At 39.6% G+C, this 17,783-nt stretch overlaps 1 protein-coding gene across 4 annotated transcripts in view; it reads right to left on the bottom strand.

The window, feature by feature from the left end:
* The window catches only part of acsl1a (acyl-CoA synthetase long chain family member 1a), a 49,781-nt gene that overhangs the window by 26,091 nt on the left and 5,907 nt on the right, over positions 1-17,783 (bottom strand). For 3 of the 4 annotated variants that reach the window (XM_067441906.1, XM_067441905.1, XM_067441909.1), the window contains one exon: positions 6,483-6,704. In XM_067441906.1, coding sequence (XP_067298007.1) covers positions 6,483-6,677 — 195 coding nt within the window. In that variant the 5' untranslated portion in view covers positions 6,678-6,704. Of the gene's footprint in view, positions 1-6,482; positions 6,705-9,388; positions 9,669-17,783 lie in introns of those variants that run through there. The other variant, XM_067441907.1, reaches the window with a different exon arrangement.

Genomic DNA, 17,783 nt, shown 5'->3' with positions numbered 1-17,783 from the left:
TCAAAATACCATTCATTACGGATCGATTATAATGCACTCCTGACATAAATTAAGAAATTAGTGTCACTGCAATGCAATTTTATCATAAACAAACAACGTGTTCAAATATCGAAGCTGGAGTCTTTCTTTTGTCTAATGATACTGAGTTTGTCCAGATAAAGTAAGAGTGTGATGTTTTAACGAGCAGTGGATGTTGAACAATAGTAATCTGGGGCCGTCTATGATCATTGACATGCATGGGGATAACTCTCACATGATCAATTTAATGGTGGCTGTGGATAAGGAGAGGAGAACCATCGGTGTGCTAGGGCTACCTGGACATAAGCTGGGGCCTGATTAACCCCAGCTGGGTTGCCTGGGTGAGAGTGTTGAAGAAAGGAAATGTTACCAACAAGTTCCGCTTAACATTTGGCACAACCTAGATACCATCAATCACAGAGAAAACAGTGAAGAGCTTGGGAAATGTGTTTGACTGCAGCCTGAAAGACACAGCAGCCATTCGTCCAACCAACCTTGAACTGGAGAGCTGGCTTGCTATAGTGGACAAGTCAGGCCTACCTGGAAAGTTCAAGGCCTGGATTTACCAGCATGGCATTCTCCCACGGATTCTCTGGCCCCGTTTGATTTATGAGGTTCCAATCTCCACCCTTGAGGGCTTTGAGAGAAGAGTCAGCAGGTTTCAATGGAAGTGGCTGGGCCTACCTTGAAGTATGAGCAGCATCTCTTTGTATGCCCGGAACAACAACCGGAAGCTCCCCACCATCCTGAATGAGGAGTTCAAGGTAGGCCGTGCCAAGGAGGTGCTGCAATACAGAGAGTCACAAGATCTGAAGGTCTCAGGCAGAGTGGAGGGCAGCAGAGGCGGTGGATTTGGCTGAGTCACGGCTATGGCACAAGGCACTGATAGGAGCAGTAACTCATGGAAGAGCTAGCAAACAAAAAACAAATCACTGGTGCAGCAAGAGGTGCGGGCAGCAGCAGAGGAGGAGCGAGCCAGCAGGATGATTGGAATGCAGCAGCGGGAGCTTGGACAAGATGGGAGCATGCAGTGGACCGTAGTGTCTCAGGGGCAGAGCTGTGGAAAGCAGACCCCCATCGTATACAGTTCCTGATCCAGGCTGTCTACAATGTACTACCGAGCCAATCCAACCTGCTCAGCTGGGGATCGGTGGACCCTGGAGCACATCATCAGCTGCTGTCCGAAGGCTGTGAACAAGGGTCACTACCGTTGGCGCCACAACCAAGTCCTGAAAGCCATAAGTAATACCATTAGCTGTGGTATTGGCCACTGTAAGTGCCTCTGGCCAATGAAGAACACCATTGCTTTCATCCGGGCTGGGGAGAAGCCACCATTAGCTGCCAGAGCCACCACATTTGGCCTGCTAGCAACAGCACAAGACTGGTAGTTGAAAGTTGACCTGGGGAAACAACAGAAATTCCCAGAAGCTGTCGCCATCTCAACACTGCAGCCTGACATGCTACTCATCTCAGAGACCTCCAAGCAGATCGTTCTTCTGGAACTCACCGTAACAATGGGTAGTGAGCACGATGTGAGCCAATTGGGCTGGGATGCAGAGGGTTTGCTGGCCAGTCTCTCTGCAGGGCATACAGCATCCTGGGCATCATAGGGTCCACTAAGCGAAGGGCCATCAAGGAGGTCACAAACTCAGCAGAAGTTGCCTCAAGGTGGTTGTGGATAAGGAGAGAAGAACCATCAGTGGGGTAGGGCTACCTGGGCACAAGCTGGGGCTTAATCAATCCCAGCTGGTTCGCCTGGGGGAGAGTGTATGATGCTTGAAAGACCCAAAACACTCCGTGATCCCAGGTTACATCACTGATGATATGTCCAGGTTGCATCAAGTTACAAGCAAAAATGCATACTTGCTGAATAAAAACATTATATTTGAACGGCAGTGTACATACTTTAAAACTTTTCTTCTACAGACAGGAAGTAGACATGGTTATTATGGAAACCACAATATATGGTCCCAAAAAACACGATTAAGCAAAGATAAATGTAAATGCAGAGTATGTCTGAGAACACAGATGGGCCTCTTAAGACAACTCATACATGCAGAGTTTTGTGACATGCAGCTGGTGCCCTCTTCATATACTGGCTTAACCAGAGGAAGCCACAGTATGTACTGTTGCACCTCTTTCTGGAGGAAGTAAGCAAATAATCACTAAAATCACTTTCAATCTTACAAAATAGATTTAGCCTCTAGAATGCCTTCCAAGGTCTTTGACTGAAAATTTTTAATAATTATTTTAATGCGTAACAAGTTTCGCAATCTATGATGGTGTGGAGGACTTATGACCTTGGTGGATTTGCAAGCCCTGGCTGCTAAGCAACTGTTGGAAATCAGAATGCCATAGTTTTTTTTTTAACTACTGGGAATCAATGGCCGTTTCTCATACTTTTCTGTACTTGTGTTCAGAACTCTGAAGTCTCTGCCCAAGTACTATTCTAAATGAAAGTTCACATCTAGCCAAGCAGGCTACAGTTCAAATAACTGGATGTGTCCTTGATCCGCCCCTTTTATCGAGGATGCATCGAGAGGAGACATCCCAGAATGCATCTTGCACTGACCACCAAACGTCAATAGAGGGAATGCATCGACATCACTTTCCCGCCGTAACATGCTCCCTCAGCTGGGGCTGAGTGGCAGAAGAGCTGCTGTGTGACTGGAGTTAATGGAGGAAAACACAAGTAGAGCAAATGATCCTTACAACTTACCAAAGATTCAGTGATCCATGGATAATGATATGCAACCAGGAATCATGTTTTCCTGACCTTTTTAGGAGCCTGATTTCGACATGAATGTTTATAACTGTCATTCATCACATTTTTCGAGTGAATCCCGCATGTATATGTGGATGGGTCAGTGTTTTGAAGCGTGTAGTGGTGGTAATATACTTTATATTCACTAAAAGCTGTCACTCTTTCAGTAAACGCAATCTCACAAAGTTCCGCAGTGATGTTGGTATACAATGAATCTCTTATTTTCACAATGTCTGCACTTACAAAGGATTGACGCGTGTGTTTAATTGAACTCAGCGCCTGGACATACACTCGAGCGGTGAGTGATTCCAAATTCAACACCTGTGATTGGCCAATTCCGTTGTAGAAGTCTACAAACATGTCTGTGATTGGCTACATTACTAACCCCTTTTTTTTTTTACTCCAGTGGTGCTAATTTTTACATTTTTATAATCTTGCCTAGGGCCCCCCAACCTCACGGGCCGGCACTGCCCCCTTCTGGCGCCGGGCCTGGTTTTGTGTGTTTTCACTGCATTTGTGCTGTAAACAAAAGCTACCTCTCAGTCTTTTTGCCACTCAGTGGGGCGTAATCACAGTCGTTCCAACTGACGATGACGTCACGTGCATTCCCTCTATAGCGGATGAGAAACCCCACGTAATTTAAGAATACTACTGTTAATGTGTCAACCCTGCCTCTTTTCGTTTACATTAAATAATAATAATAATAATAATAATAATAATAATAATAATATGTGGTTCAGACAAGTGTGCATATATATGATTTCCACTGTAATAAAATGAAATAACACAGCCCAGTCTCTTTCTGTTAAATGTCAGTTTGTGTGTGATCAATGATATAAGAGTATAAGTAAAAGGCATAAGAAGCTATACAAGAAATAATGCAAACAATTCAGTCAAACAAAGTTAGCACTACCTACAACGGTTAAGTTAAATAGCCTTAAATATAAAATTTCACTATGCCCTCAGCCAAAACAATCTGTCAGGGAACAAATTATAGACTAATGGGACCAAAGATTGCCCATTAGATCTGCAAAAGACAAATTATATCTCATGTTTAACCACAACAGAGACTTCAGAGTAAGTGGCAGACGTAAGAAGGACTAGCCGAGGAAAGGCTGCTCTCGGCGGGTTAACGAGCGCTGAGCGCCCGCTGATCGCCTGGATCTCACAACTCTGAAAACGCCAGATCAAATTTACAAAAAGGCACTCCCTTTATAAATAAACCACAGATTTGAGCTTTAAACAACTATATTCTCGCCTGAGAAAGTCTTATAACCACATTTTGTGATATATTAACTGTAGTATTTTTAAAATGCAAGGGGTTTCTCGTCCGCTGTTGCGCTTGCTGGTCGGTGCAAGATGCATTGGGATACCAGTCTGTCTGTAATCCACAAGTCGCCTCTCGATGAATCCTTAATAAAAGGGGAGGATCAAGGACACATCCGGGGATTTTACCTGTACTTGGCTAGATGTGAACTTTGAATTGGAACATTACTTGACCAGCGACTGATGACAATTCACAACTGAGATTGATGACGATTCCTCCTATCCTCTGGAGTTCATTCTCCCAAGTCGAACTTGGCAAGTCTGAACTACCAAGCACAGGTGGCCACAATTAGATTTTTTTCTAATGAAGAATTACCAATTACTAAAGTTTCATGGCAAATGTTTTTTAGTTACATTAAAGGGGGGGTGACTGAAACACTCACTCACAACAATCTTGAGTACCTATAGAGTAGTATTGCATCCTTCCTATCTCCGAAAAGTCTTTAGTTTTATTATATTTATAAAAGAAATATAGGCTGTACCGAGTCTTTCCGGAAAAAAACGAGCGCCTGAAGGCGTATCGTGTGGGCGGAGCTAAAGAATGACGAGCGCAAACAAAGCGGTGACGTCCTCAAGCCTGGAGAAACCCATGGCTATCGATCTCAGCTAATAGATATATGATCCAGAAATCTGAGGCTGAAATAAATTGAACAGGAGAAACAGCAACAGCAGGTATGTACTGTATTTAGTGGCCTGTCAACATTTGCGCTTGTTTACTCGCAGTTTATGAGGACATGATTCGGTTTATGGACTATTGTATGCGACTAAACCTTAGCAGTAGCAAGCAAAACGGTTTTGTACGTCAGACTAGTGTAACGTTATACTGAGAACAACAATAGAGTAACCGTTAGCGCATTTGAATGACGAAGCACGCGATCGTGTCGTTTACTGATGTTTACTCACGCGACAACAACCAACAGCACAGACATTTGAAGCAGTTTTACTCACCGGCTGCTTCCAAAGCAGGACCTAACCTTCATCGCTGGGACCGCTCCGTCAACAACACACTTCTTTGGTACGATTTGGTGAAGTCCTGTGACAGCAGTGACCGTGGAATCCACTTTGCGACATGACTGAAGCGATGTTGTGAAGCTTCCCGTCATTTCTGCGTTCAAATTGGTTCAAATTCAGCGCTGCCTTCCCGAAATGCTGTGCTGAAGCGTTGAAGTCGCTTAATGTCACCCATAGGAAAAAAATTGGAGCGTGGCGCGGAGTGTTTATGGGAGTGCATTTCCTCTCTCGCTCTAGTCACGCGCGCGCGCACCCTACCGGGAGAAGAGCCCGTACGGCCCATACAAGGACCTTCCGCTCTTATTAACGTCAAGCCGACCCATACTCGAAAAAAACTCTACAAAACTTGGGAGAAAACGGAAGGAGTATTTTTGACACAGAAATACTCGATCAAACGTCCAACATTAGTTTTTGAAACTTTGTCTATGTTTAGGATGGGAATCCAAGTCTTTAAAGGTGTAAAAAGCTCAGTATGCATGAAACAGCATTTCTCCCCCCCCCCCCCCCCCCCCCTTTAAAACAAAAAAATCCTCACATGCAACTTATATAATCAATATAGACCAATAGACTATATGATCAATAGACCAATTTGGAGCAGACATCACAGTCAGACACATGCACAGGTAGGGCTCAACCTGCACATGCCCTTTTTTCCCTTACACTCTTTTTGCCATTTTTTTGTTGGTGAAATATACATACATAGCAGTTACAGCATGAATTTTTTTAAACCTATAACATTTTACATAGATAACTTTTAAATCTAGCCTATAAAAATAAAATAAAAATCACAATTCTCAACTCTTTTTCTTCTATCTGCGAGTTTATATCTCCCAGTTCAGACTTTATATCTCGCAATGTTGAGTTTATATCAATTCTGAGTGAAAAAGGTCAGAATAATGAGTATATCTCACAATTCTGATTAACCCCATAAGAACTGTGAGATATAAACTCGTATTTGAGAGAAAAAAAGTCTGAATTGTGAGATATAAACTCAAAAACTTTTATTCCGTGGCTTCCACATTGCTACTGCAGAATTGTCATTTTCGGCCACCAGATAGGCTCCGCCCACCAAAATGTCATCGCTGTTTCCAAACACAAAATAGGTCTATAGTAAATTATATGAAAATAAAATGAAAGAGTTGCCACATCATTGCATACCAAAGTATTAGTGTAGACATCATCTAAACTGTGGATGGTCATTTTGAATGTAGGTCTGCCTGTCTTACGTGGCCTGACAAAAAAATACAATGTAGATCAGACTTTTTTAACTGACAGATTGATGAGACTACTAACCCTAAACAATTTCATGTCACTATTGCTCTTCAAATTGGCTTTGAGGTATAAAACTACAATTTACACCTACCGGTACCTCCACAGACTGCATGGTGAGGTCACAGGGTGGTTTAAGGGCTTTGGGACGGGTGGCCAGCCAGTATGTTGTGATGGCAGCAAATGCACCCATGCCCATGAGGGTGTTAGTGGGTAAACTGCGCACATACTGCCTCAAGTCGTCCAGCTCAGGCATCCGCAGGTGCCGGATCAGATCCTGGGCCTGCATTGCTCTGCCAATTTAACTTACTCAAGTCTGTAAGGAAAAACACAGAGGAAGGACACACAAACTGATTATGGAAAAACAAAACAGATACTGGTGTATGTTGAAAATTTGTTTGAAACTCATTCATTCAAGTGAACTTTATATTTGGTAATATTTATAATTTATCTTTGACACTATTTGTGTATGAAGTGTTGGCCCTTATTGAGTGATTGGCAAGGAAATCAAATTTTGTACAGAAATAGATGAAGTATGAGATTTGCAGTCAAGCATAAGTGAATTCCTCTGAATAATTATTATTTATTTATTTTTGATATAGTAAAGTGAGGGTGCACAATACATAGTTGATAATGATTATTATTCTGTCATATTTATTTATGTATATCAATTACTTATTTGTGTATATATTATTTAATTTATTATTTTTCTAATTCAATCAAATATTTATCCATGTTTCATATTGTACATACTAAATTATAATTTTGTTGTGATGCAATATCAGTGTGCATCCCTACACACACACCCACACAGCCTGTTGTATCCCATTTCACAATAATCTGTGAACACACAAACTCAGCTCAGCTGAGAAAGAGAGATTAGATTAGATAAACTAGATTAGTTTATGACAGCTCAATATGAGCAGAAAATGTGACTATAAAAAAACATTGCAATAAATATTTAAGCTGCATCAGCTTTAGCAGTGGTTATCTGTGCAGCCATCCTCATGGACGTGGACTAACAGACAGTCCTTCATTCGGCTGAGACCCAAGAAACTTCTACAGCGTGGCTTCCATGCACTAAAGATGGAAACCTTCACTAAAGGCTGAAAGTTTCTCTGTATCAGTGAGGTGTTTGCCAGCTAATAATATCTTTGAAACCACTCTTCATGCAGAGGGTAAAAGTGAGTGATAAGACCTGTGCACAGCACTGTTAATGTGTTGTTGATAATATGGTGGGTATTCACCTTAGAAGTTGAATATCTCCATAGGTGTAATGGTTTTTATACGGTACAAACCGTATTTTCTATCCCCCTTACACTGCCGCTGCCCCTAAACCTACCCATCACAGGAAACATTCTGCATTTTTACCTTCTCAAAAAAAACTCATCCTGTATGATTTATAAGCATTTTGAAAAGTGGGGAACGCTGGCTGGTTCCCACAATGTAGGTAACCGAAGGTTTTACTATCTTTATGGGGACATTTGGTCCCCACAATGTAATATAAACAAGGACACACACACACACACAAACAAACTGATTATACACCAATCAGGCATTACAATATGACCAAATAACCATATGGATAACACTGATTATCTCTTCATCACAGTGGAACATTTTTGTCCTCAAAGTTAATGTGTTAGAAGCAGGAAAAATGGACAAGTATAAGGATTTGAGCGAGTTAGACAAGGGTCAAATTGTGATAGATGACTGGGTAAGAGCATCTACAAACCTGCAGCTCTTCTCGGGTGCAGTTGTCAGTATCTAGCAAAAGTATTCCAAAGAAGAAACAGTGGTGAAGTGGTGAAAGTGCCATGAGCGGCCAAGGCTCATTGATGCACGTGGGGAGCGAAGGCTGGCCCATGTGGTCCGATCAAACAGAAGTAAATGCTGGTTCTGATAGAAAGGTGTCAGAATACACAGTGCACCACAGTTTTTTGTGTCACATACCTGGGGAACACATGGAACAAGGATGCACTTATGGGGAAAAGGCAAGCCGGCAGAGGTAGTGCGATACTTTGGGCAATGTTTTGCTGGGAAACCTTGGATCCTGCCATTCACGTACCACCTACCTAAGCATTGTTGCAGACTATGTACACCCTTTCATGGAAACTGTATTCCCTAGTGGCTGTGGTCTCTTTCAGCAGGATAATGCGCCCTGTCACAAAGCAAAACTGATTCAGGAATGGTTTGAGGAGTAAAATGAGTTTTAGGTGCTGACTTGGCCACCAAATTCCCCAGATCTCAATCCAAATGAGCATCTGTGGGATGTGCTGAACAAACAAGTCCGATCTGTGGAGGCCACACCATGCAACTTACAAGATTTAAAGGATTTTCTGCTAACATATTGGTGCCAGATACAACAGCAGACCTTCAGTGGTCTAGTGGAGTCCATGCCTCGACGGGTCAGAGCTGTTTTGGCAGCAAAAAGGGGGACCAACACTAGGAAGGTGGTCATAATGTTATACACGATTGGTGTATATAAGCCAATATTGTTCCAAATGGCACAACATTTTTAAGTTGTAGTCACGCTAAGATAGGCTACCTAAAACAGAATTTGTTTGACAAAAAACATATAAGCCAATGAGATAAAATATCACAATTTAGATATCTAGCTATAGATTTGGCAGATCACCAATTTCAGTATTTCTCAAAGTAAAAACATTCTCCTGTTTCCACTCTACTTAAAACCCAGTGTCATCTGACCTTTAACTTACCCAAGAGTATGTTAAGTACATACACGTTTAAATAGCAATCTCAATGAGGACAATTCATGAATATTATTAGTTAATGAATTGATTTCAATTGAGGATGTCATCAAATTTCACCAACATTTACTTCACTTCTAGGGACAACACTATTTCCAAAGTATCGTAGGTAAAACACACACACACACACACACACACACACACACACACACACACACACTCCCAGCTTGACATAAAGACACTTTTATATTGGAATCAATATTGAACGACATATTGAAAAAATACTTACAGTGCAGCTCTAGTTAGGTTTCTTTGTGTGGGTAAGCTGTATCGCAATACTGACGCTTTCAGCATACGTGTCTGTTGTAGTTGAACTGAACTAAGCAGCGCTGAAGGAAACTATTAGCTATGAATAGCAGAATGACCCTCACAGACAGCAATACCATCACATGGGTCACTCTCTTTTTCTCTCACGCTCTCTATCAAACTTTCACTCTAAACTGTCACTGAATTGCCCCTCGTTTTCCTCATTTTCTTTTTCTCAACCATCTCCCACTTCTCTTTGCAGCATGGATGTTTTTTTTAGCTGTTGGCTCAAGTATTTATACCCTGTAGTCCGTTTTAGCAGATGTAGTCATGTGTGCTTGTGCGTGAGCGAGTCTTTTAAAATGCTTCAATACACATGGAAATACTGGCATCCCACACATCGATACAAAGTGTACTGTTGCTGTTCTTATCTTTGAAACACAAGCACACAAATCCAGTCCAAAGACGTGAGAGCTGTCGCTGCTTTTTTATGCGAGTGACATTCCTGCTGAACAGCACAGTAGCTGATAGTAGTGCAGCAGATCTGCTCTGTAATATGAGAACGTGAGATATGTGGCAGATCAAACACACTGCTACTCAAACTAGGGTTGCCACCCGTCCCTTGAAATACGGAATCGTCCCGTATTTTCAGGAAAAATGACGCGTCCCGTATCAAAGCAATACGGGACGCGATTTGTCCCGTATTTTACATAGGTCCACCCGCATTGTGTGAAGACACGTCCTATTCTGCCCCTAATTGGGTCGCTGCCGTCGTTGGTTTGTTTGATTGGTTTGTTTCAGGTTCACGGGTCGTGAATCACGGCCAATCAGAGCCAGAAGAGGTATAGGTTATTTTCTATATGGGCAGAATCCATTTGAAACGATGGCGGAGGCAGGTCCAAATACCTCCGCGTCCAGCTGTAAAAGTTTCAGAGCAGAAACGCAAGCGGATGCAGAGGTACAGACGAGAGTGGGAAGAAATAAATATTTGGCTGGAAAGTGTCCGCGGCAATGAATACCAAGCCAATTGCACAATAATTATTTGTCGGCGAGTGTTTTCAGTGGCGCACGCTGGCCTGTCAGATGTGAGACAGCATGCATCGGGAGAGCAACATTCACGAAATGCAAGAGCTCACCGAAATCAAAGCACTGTCGCACAGTTCTTCATACCTCAAGCATCTCCTGAGGCAGACAGTGTTATGTTTTTTTTTTTTTTTTTATCACCTCAATTTTTTGATTGATAACGTTAGATTTCATAAATGCTGCCTATTAAGATATAATGTTAATAATGTAGGCTACATTAATGATGTTATGGTACGATTTGTTTATTAAGGTTAAGTTGTAGGCTATAGTCAGACACAAGCATTACTTTAATAAGAGATGATATATATATATATAATCAAAATAGGACCTTTTAGGAATAAAATAAACAACTATTTGTTATGCTTAACAAATTATAATTGCATCATCCAATACTATAGAATTAACAATAGACTATATAAAAACGGAATAATACATAAATATATTTACTTAACTTACCAAAAATAAAAATGTTGTGTAGTGTTTTATTAAAATAAGAAATGATTGTAGATTTTATATCATTTTCAGTTATTTAGGTGTGGTTTCACTGTTTGGATGGTGTTACTGCAAACAATGACAAATATTTAAGTCAAAATCTTTGTTCACAACACTATAAAATTACTCGAGTTAATTTGCAATTTCTTATCCTACTCCCCTCTAGGTTACAGCAGCTGAGTTTGTTTTTCATTGTTGTGTATTACTGAGTGCATCTGTTCACACTGATTTCAATAGCAGATATCCTATTATAATGTCCACTGGTATCAATCTTAAGATATATATATATATATATATATATATATATATATATATATATATACAAATTAGGTTTTAAGTTATGATATACGACCACTGCACTGGCACACCATCGGGACTGTGGTCATCGTGGCCCCGAGGGGTGTGGCCACCGGCAGGCGTCCCTTATTTTTCTGTATTGAAGGTGGCAACCCTAACTCAAACACAATACAGTAATTCACAAAGATAAAGAGACAAAAATAAGACATTCCACATGTGCCAGAAATAAGCGCTCTCACAAATCTCACGGAACGCGTCGCTGTCAAGAACATGCTTGGGTCACATTTCACAGCAAAATCTATCAAAATTCAAAATATTCTTGCCTTTCGCTAATTGTAGGATAGTCGAACATCAGTGTTGTTAATGTTAACAAAAACAAAGTAGTTTTGTTTTTGTTAGCAAATTTGTTTTGCAATAAATTTGGAAATAAAAACATACAAATATTAGATGAAAAAAACTAAAATGAGAGATATTGCCTTGGCAAATTACAGATATAAATGAGTTTAAGTACTAAAATTAATACAACTAAAATTGAAATAAAAATAAAGGTAAATAAAAATAAAAATAACTCAAATTAAAAAGAAAATCTGATGAAATAAAACAAAAGCAATTTTTTGCAATGTGACATTATTGACAATTTACACAAACTCTCAATTTGCATTAAAAAAAATCACTCACTGTAATACAAGAAAATGATCTAATTATCTATTATTTCATTTTATGCTAATTATCTATTATTTCATTTTATGCTATATATATATATATATATATATATATATATATATATATATATATATATATATATATATATATATATATATATATATATATATATATATATATATATAATGTATCCATAATTGGTTATCGAGTAACAATTTTTCATTAGATTTTTTTATTATAGTAATGGTTGAAACTGTCTGAAACCGTTGATATTGGATATTTAACTGTGAAGTTAAATTCACTTTTAAAAACTTTTGAAAGCATTCATTTCAAAATATTAATTCAAGCTTTAGTGCTTTTATTTCTTCTATTTTATTTTATTTTATTTTATCGGCCATAACATTATTGGCTTATCAATAGTAGGCTACCCCAATTTTTTTCTGGTGCACCCATTTTTTTTAATGAAAAACTATTTATTTATTCTTTTTTATTTATAATATGACCTGTTTTAAAGCAGGAATGGACAAACTCGGTCCTGGAGGGCCGCTGCCCTGCAGAGTTTAGCTCCAACCCTGATCAAACTGATGAAGGCTGTTAACCAAGGGCTTCAGGATTACTAGAAAGCTACAGGCAGGTGAGTTTGATCAGGGTTGGAGCTAAACTCTGTAGGGCAGTGGCCCTCCAGGGCCGAGTTTGTCCATCCCTGCTTTAAAGCCACAAATATTAACAACATTTGAGTGTATACGTGTCGTGGAAGTTTTAAATGTGTGTGTGGTGTTGCACAGTGTTAATGTAAACATGAAGCGTGGTTATTCATAAAAGATGTGCTGTATACATTTATAAGCCCACATGAGACGTGTGAGCCAGCAGCTGTGTTTGTGTGTGCGTGTGTGTGTGTGTGTGTGTACATATCTGGCTCACAGATGGAAAATGTCATGCTGATGATCACATGGCAGGTCTGGCAGAGCTTGTTTCTCCACTGAAAGCTAACCTCGCTCCATACTTGGGCCGCAAAGAGCACAAACCAATGACAGAGCTACACTTACAATCAGCCCACTGAGAGAAAGACAGAAAGAGTGAGACTGACAGACAAACAGACAGACAGACAGAAAGTCCTTCAGAAGAACCCAGAGGAACATTTTATTGCTTAATGTTTATTCTTTCATAGCAAGCCTTAATGAAGTTTCATTCAAACTTTCCTTGAGATCTTTCTTCTAACATTCTTTAGGATTAATACACAAACTGAAAACTTCATTTTCTCAGGAATCTACCAAAGGTTCTGCAAATGTGCTCTCCATGTAATCCTGATGCTGAATATGAGAAACAACTGAGATATTGAATAGGTTTTACACACACACACACATAGCTTTATTTATCATTTTGGAGGCTGGGAAATTTCCATAAAATATTGTCAGATAAATCGAAGCCAATGGAAAAGAGAGAGAAGGCATAACAAAAAGCTGTTCTGACAAATCAGGATACCAAAATCATGACAACATGCACACTCCTAATCAAACCTTTAAAAGGGTCATGACATGAGAAATCAAATTTGCCTTGGTCTTTTAACACACAAGAGGTCTTTGTTTATAATGAGTAGGACATTTTTAAGCTCCGAAACCACTGAAGCCTGCCTCCAAAGCAAGACATCGACAAATAGTTTTACATCAGTAAAGCAGTACCAACTTTACTTGGTCACTCTAACATTAACCTAGATAAATATATGCTAATATTAGGCACATTTCTAAGTGTTGGTGCGGAGTGCGGAAGCTTAAGTATTAGCATCCTTACTCACTTGCAAATTTTCCTGATAACAATGGAAACAACATAAAATATTCTGTCCTATTTCATCACACAAGTAATGCATCATTTGAACCTGTAAAGATTCAACTTTTATTTGCGTAAACTCACAATAACAACAAAGCATTCAGCAAGGGCCACAAATTAAAAAATTTCAGCTAATTTTAATTAATAAGTGGGGAAAAAAACAACCCAGCATGTAGTGTCAAACATTTAACCAGCTAGGTAAAAAAACAACCTAGTGCTGGGATGCCAAATAACCAATTTTTTAGAGTATAAATTTCCTAACATCAATGTAATTAATCTTTCATAATCTAGAAATGTGAGCTCTAGTGGAGTTCTACCTGGAAGACTACAATGTTACCTCATTAACTAATTATCTAGCTATCCAACCCTTATTCGTCTTCTGTAGTATAAGTTCGGATCCCACCCATTACTACGTTCACAGATACTGACGTTGGTGTTTACCCTCATCCTCCCCACCACCACCAGGTCGATCCCTGTCCATACATCAGGGGTAGGCTCCGCTCCTGCCTTCCTCCTCCGGCAGGAACTGCAAACATCCATTACTCTCTGGATTCTGACTATGGAGGAGCCTACACCAAAGAACGGTATCATTTCATCTATGATACATCATTACTCATTACATTGTAAACTGTAATTCTATCTTATTCAAATGTTCTTCTTGCCTCCTGAGTCTTTCGGGTAGAACTTTAGATTATGGTCGGCATGGGTTTGGTTAAGTTTGGACTCTTTCTAGCTGAACCACACCTAAAGCATTCTACAGTAAGTTTTAAAGGGGAGCAGCACATAATAAAAGCTACTTTCTATAGGTGTTTGTGTGTACAGTGTGTATAGTTAGTGTGTGTGTGTGTGTGTGTGTGTGTGTGTGTGTGTGTGCGCGTGTGCGTGTGCGTGTGCGGAAAGAGAAAAATAATCAATTTCAGAAGATCTGAAATTTGAGAGAGGCTCTTTTATCTGTTAGCCTTAATGTAACATTTCTTAAATAACAGTGATGAGATATTTTTTTATTGGTAACCATAGCAACAGGTGTTAATTTGCTACCATACTTGGTGGATTGTTTCCCAGTTTTCCTTCAAAGCTTTCGGCAAAATAGGCTATTACAACAGATTCTGGATTGAGAATTTTAAAATAATCAATATAAAAACAGTTCGCTATGCAACCTCAAACTTAAGAAAAGTTAAGTTGACCACAAAACCTGAAGATGCAGAACAACTGCATATATAAGAGAAAAAGGAGAAGGACATGAAACCAGCATAACTTCAAACCGCCAATATTGCAAACATTCCAATCTAGTCTGTCTGTCTGCTAGCCTAGAAATCTAGACGCACCCTAGCGGCAGCAAATTTAATCTGCCCGCAAGTGTCGTCTAGGAACTCTCAATACCCTTCTGAGCTGTATTCCTCTCAATCTGGACGGGCCAATCACATCGAGTATAGAGTCGGCGGGCGGGGCCATAATGACGACGGCAACACGCGTTTGCGTGCTTCTGTTGTCTAGTAAACACAGAAACTGGTGAACGGCGGCGGCCTTTCGAATCAGCTTTGACTGCGATTCTGGAAGACTTGGAGTTAAGCTTTGCTCTGAGAAAAGAACAAAGAACGGCACTGAAGTCATTCTTAAAAAGGGAAGATGTGTTCGGAGTTTAGCCGACCGGATACGGTGAATGTTTAATCTATCAACAAGCTCTGTTTTACCTTTGTTGCTCTGGTTGGTGTAGCGCTATTCTATCGCGTGCAGAGGGAGTTTGAAAGACAATCGTTTATCCCGCCCCTCGGATTGAGCCCTGTCAATAGTTTCCAGACCAAACATCTTGATGTGGGTCTGGCTTGTCAGGCTATCTGTCTGCTTTCATATTCCGCAAATCCGTAGTTTAAAAGCTGAAAATCTCAACCACAGCATATTCACACATTATCACTTTCTTTTTTGCACAAAAACAGAAGGCAGTGGTGTACAATAGATGCTATTTACACAGTGCAAATAGTGATAGATGCTATTTACACCAAGTGTAAATAACTTTCTTATTGACAGATGACATATACACTAAGTGGAAATAGCTGTAGATGCTATTAAAGGTGCGCTATGTAGTATTTTTGCAGTACAAATATCCAAAAACTATCAGGCCAGTGTTATATATTTTGTTCAGTTACAATATCCAACAATATACAGTACAGTTCTTACAATATCCCAAACGTTTCCATCTATTTGTAAATTGTGAGAAAATTGCTATTTTAACCAAGGAACCGGGACGTCTGAGGGAGTCGCCTGTCAATTGCGTCATATCTGCGTTACCCTTGGTTTCCGGGTGTTTTCTGCAGAAGCGCTTTACTCTTAGCAGTGTGAACAAGTCTCAAAGCAGCCGCTGAGTGAACGCACAGAGTAACGTCATAACATCATTTTAAAGACGGCATGCCATGAAATCAAATTTAACTATTCGTATTTTTAAATGTAATATTGTAGTGTTTACTATAAATTATTTATCTGTGCACTTTATTAATTTGGTGGCAAGATGCATTTTTGGTTGCGCTCCACAGGTCCACTTTCCTTTCCCTCGAAGGTGAACTTGACCATCAGCCGCATCATCTTGATCCCTCTCTTGGTTCGCAGCCAGCAGAGGTTTATAATACAGGGAGATTTCTTCCTGAAAATGTATTTGCTCATCCTTGTTCTCATCTTCAGGCTCCTCAATAAAAAATGCTGCATGTGAGGTTGCCGGTGATGAGTCCGTGGAGAATAATCCTCCACAACCGAGCGCAAACTAGCCTTCAAATCTACATCCATTTTGTTAGAAACGCCCAACTTCCAAGCGTTACAATCAATTAATCAAAGAATTAATTCCCTGAAAGACAAAATCAAGCCCGTCCTAATTTTTTTTTCTAATTTCAGAGGCCGTTTCACTTGGATATACGTCACAATAAGGAGAACAAGACAATCTCAACTTCCATTTAATGCTGACTTTAAACACACTTGAATGTATCTTATATGATAAACAGAGTTTAGGGCCCTATAAACTCTACAGTAAAAAAATATAAAAATGAAAAAATAACATTTCACCATGAAATCATGTGAATTGTTCTGTATGTTTAACAATCACCATTATGATATCCAGAGCTGTGAAAAATAAAAATAAAATACACAAAAACACAACACTGGCAAAAAAGTTTTTGCCCAACTTCAAAGGCCTCTTTAAATGATTAAAACTAGAGGCTTATCTTAACTTTAAGGTTACTTTTATCATGTAAACTACCCATATACAGCATGTCGCATTTACAGCAGAAATGCTGCCTAATGTGCCTATCATAAATCAAAGCACAAGAATGACAGGGGTTCAGCAGACCACCGGAAAATCTGACAGAATGGACTATTTATATGTAGAATACATATAAATAGTCCAATAGTCTAGAATATTTATCTGTATTTGCAATACACAAGCCGCGGTTCAGCTGCATGCAAACAATGCTGCCTGTATAAAAAGCACAACGGACGCATGGCTCCCGCTCTCCATACGCAAAGCTTCTCCGCTGCCTGAAACCAGTGGCGCCTCCAGAAATGTTTCATAGGGGTGGCCAGATGGGGCCACTTAAAATCTTGGGGTGGCACACCAAAACTAGAAACCATAATTTCAGAATTGTATTCTACCGGCCTGTAGCACGTCACGACACATAATTCCGCGTCGTCTTTTACTAAAAAATATTTTTTGACTTATTTACTTACCAGTAGTCTTCGTCTTCTAACGTTAACTTCTTTTGAAATTGTTGACTGACGGGCATGCGCTGACCTGTTGCTGTCTGAGTGCGCAAAGTTTATTAATAAGTCTATTAATTTATGAGGCTCTTCAGTTCAAATTATCCAAAATAATAATACTCTTTATTTTCCAAGTTCATAAATGATTTTCAAAACGGATTTGAAAAAAAAAAAAACATACACACAAAATGACTTATTTTAAATATAAAATACATATAAAAAAGTCTTGGGCATGTCAAAGATTAGTAACAACTTTAGCTTTGATGCATTGTTAGTTTTTG

The sequence above is a fragment of the Pseudorasbora parva genome, chromosome 4 (genome assembly GCF_024679245.1).
Source record: "Pseudorasbora parva isolate DD20220531a chromosome 4, ASM2467924v1, whole genome shotgun sequence".
NCBI classification, from domain to species: Eukaryota; Metazoa; Chordata; class Actinopteri; order Cypriniformes; family Gobionidae; genus Pseudorasbora; species Pseudorasbora parva.
This window is presented reverse-complemented; position numbering and strand designations above follow the sequence as displayed.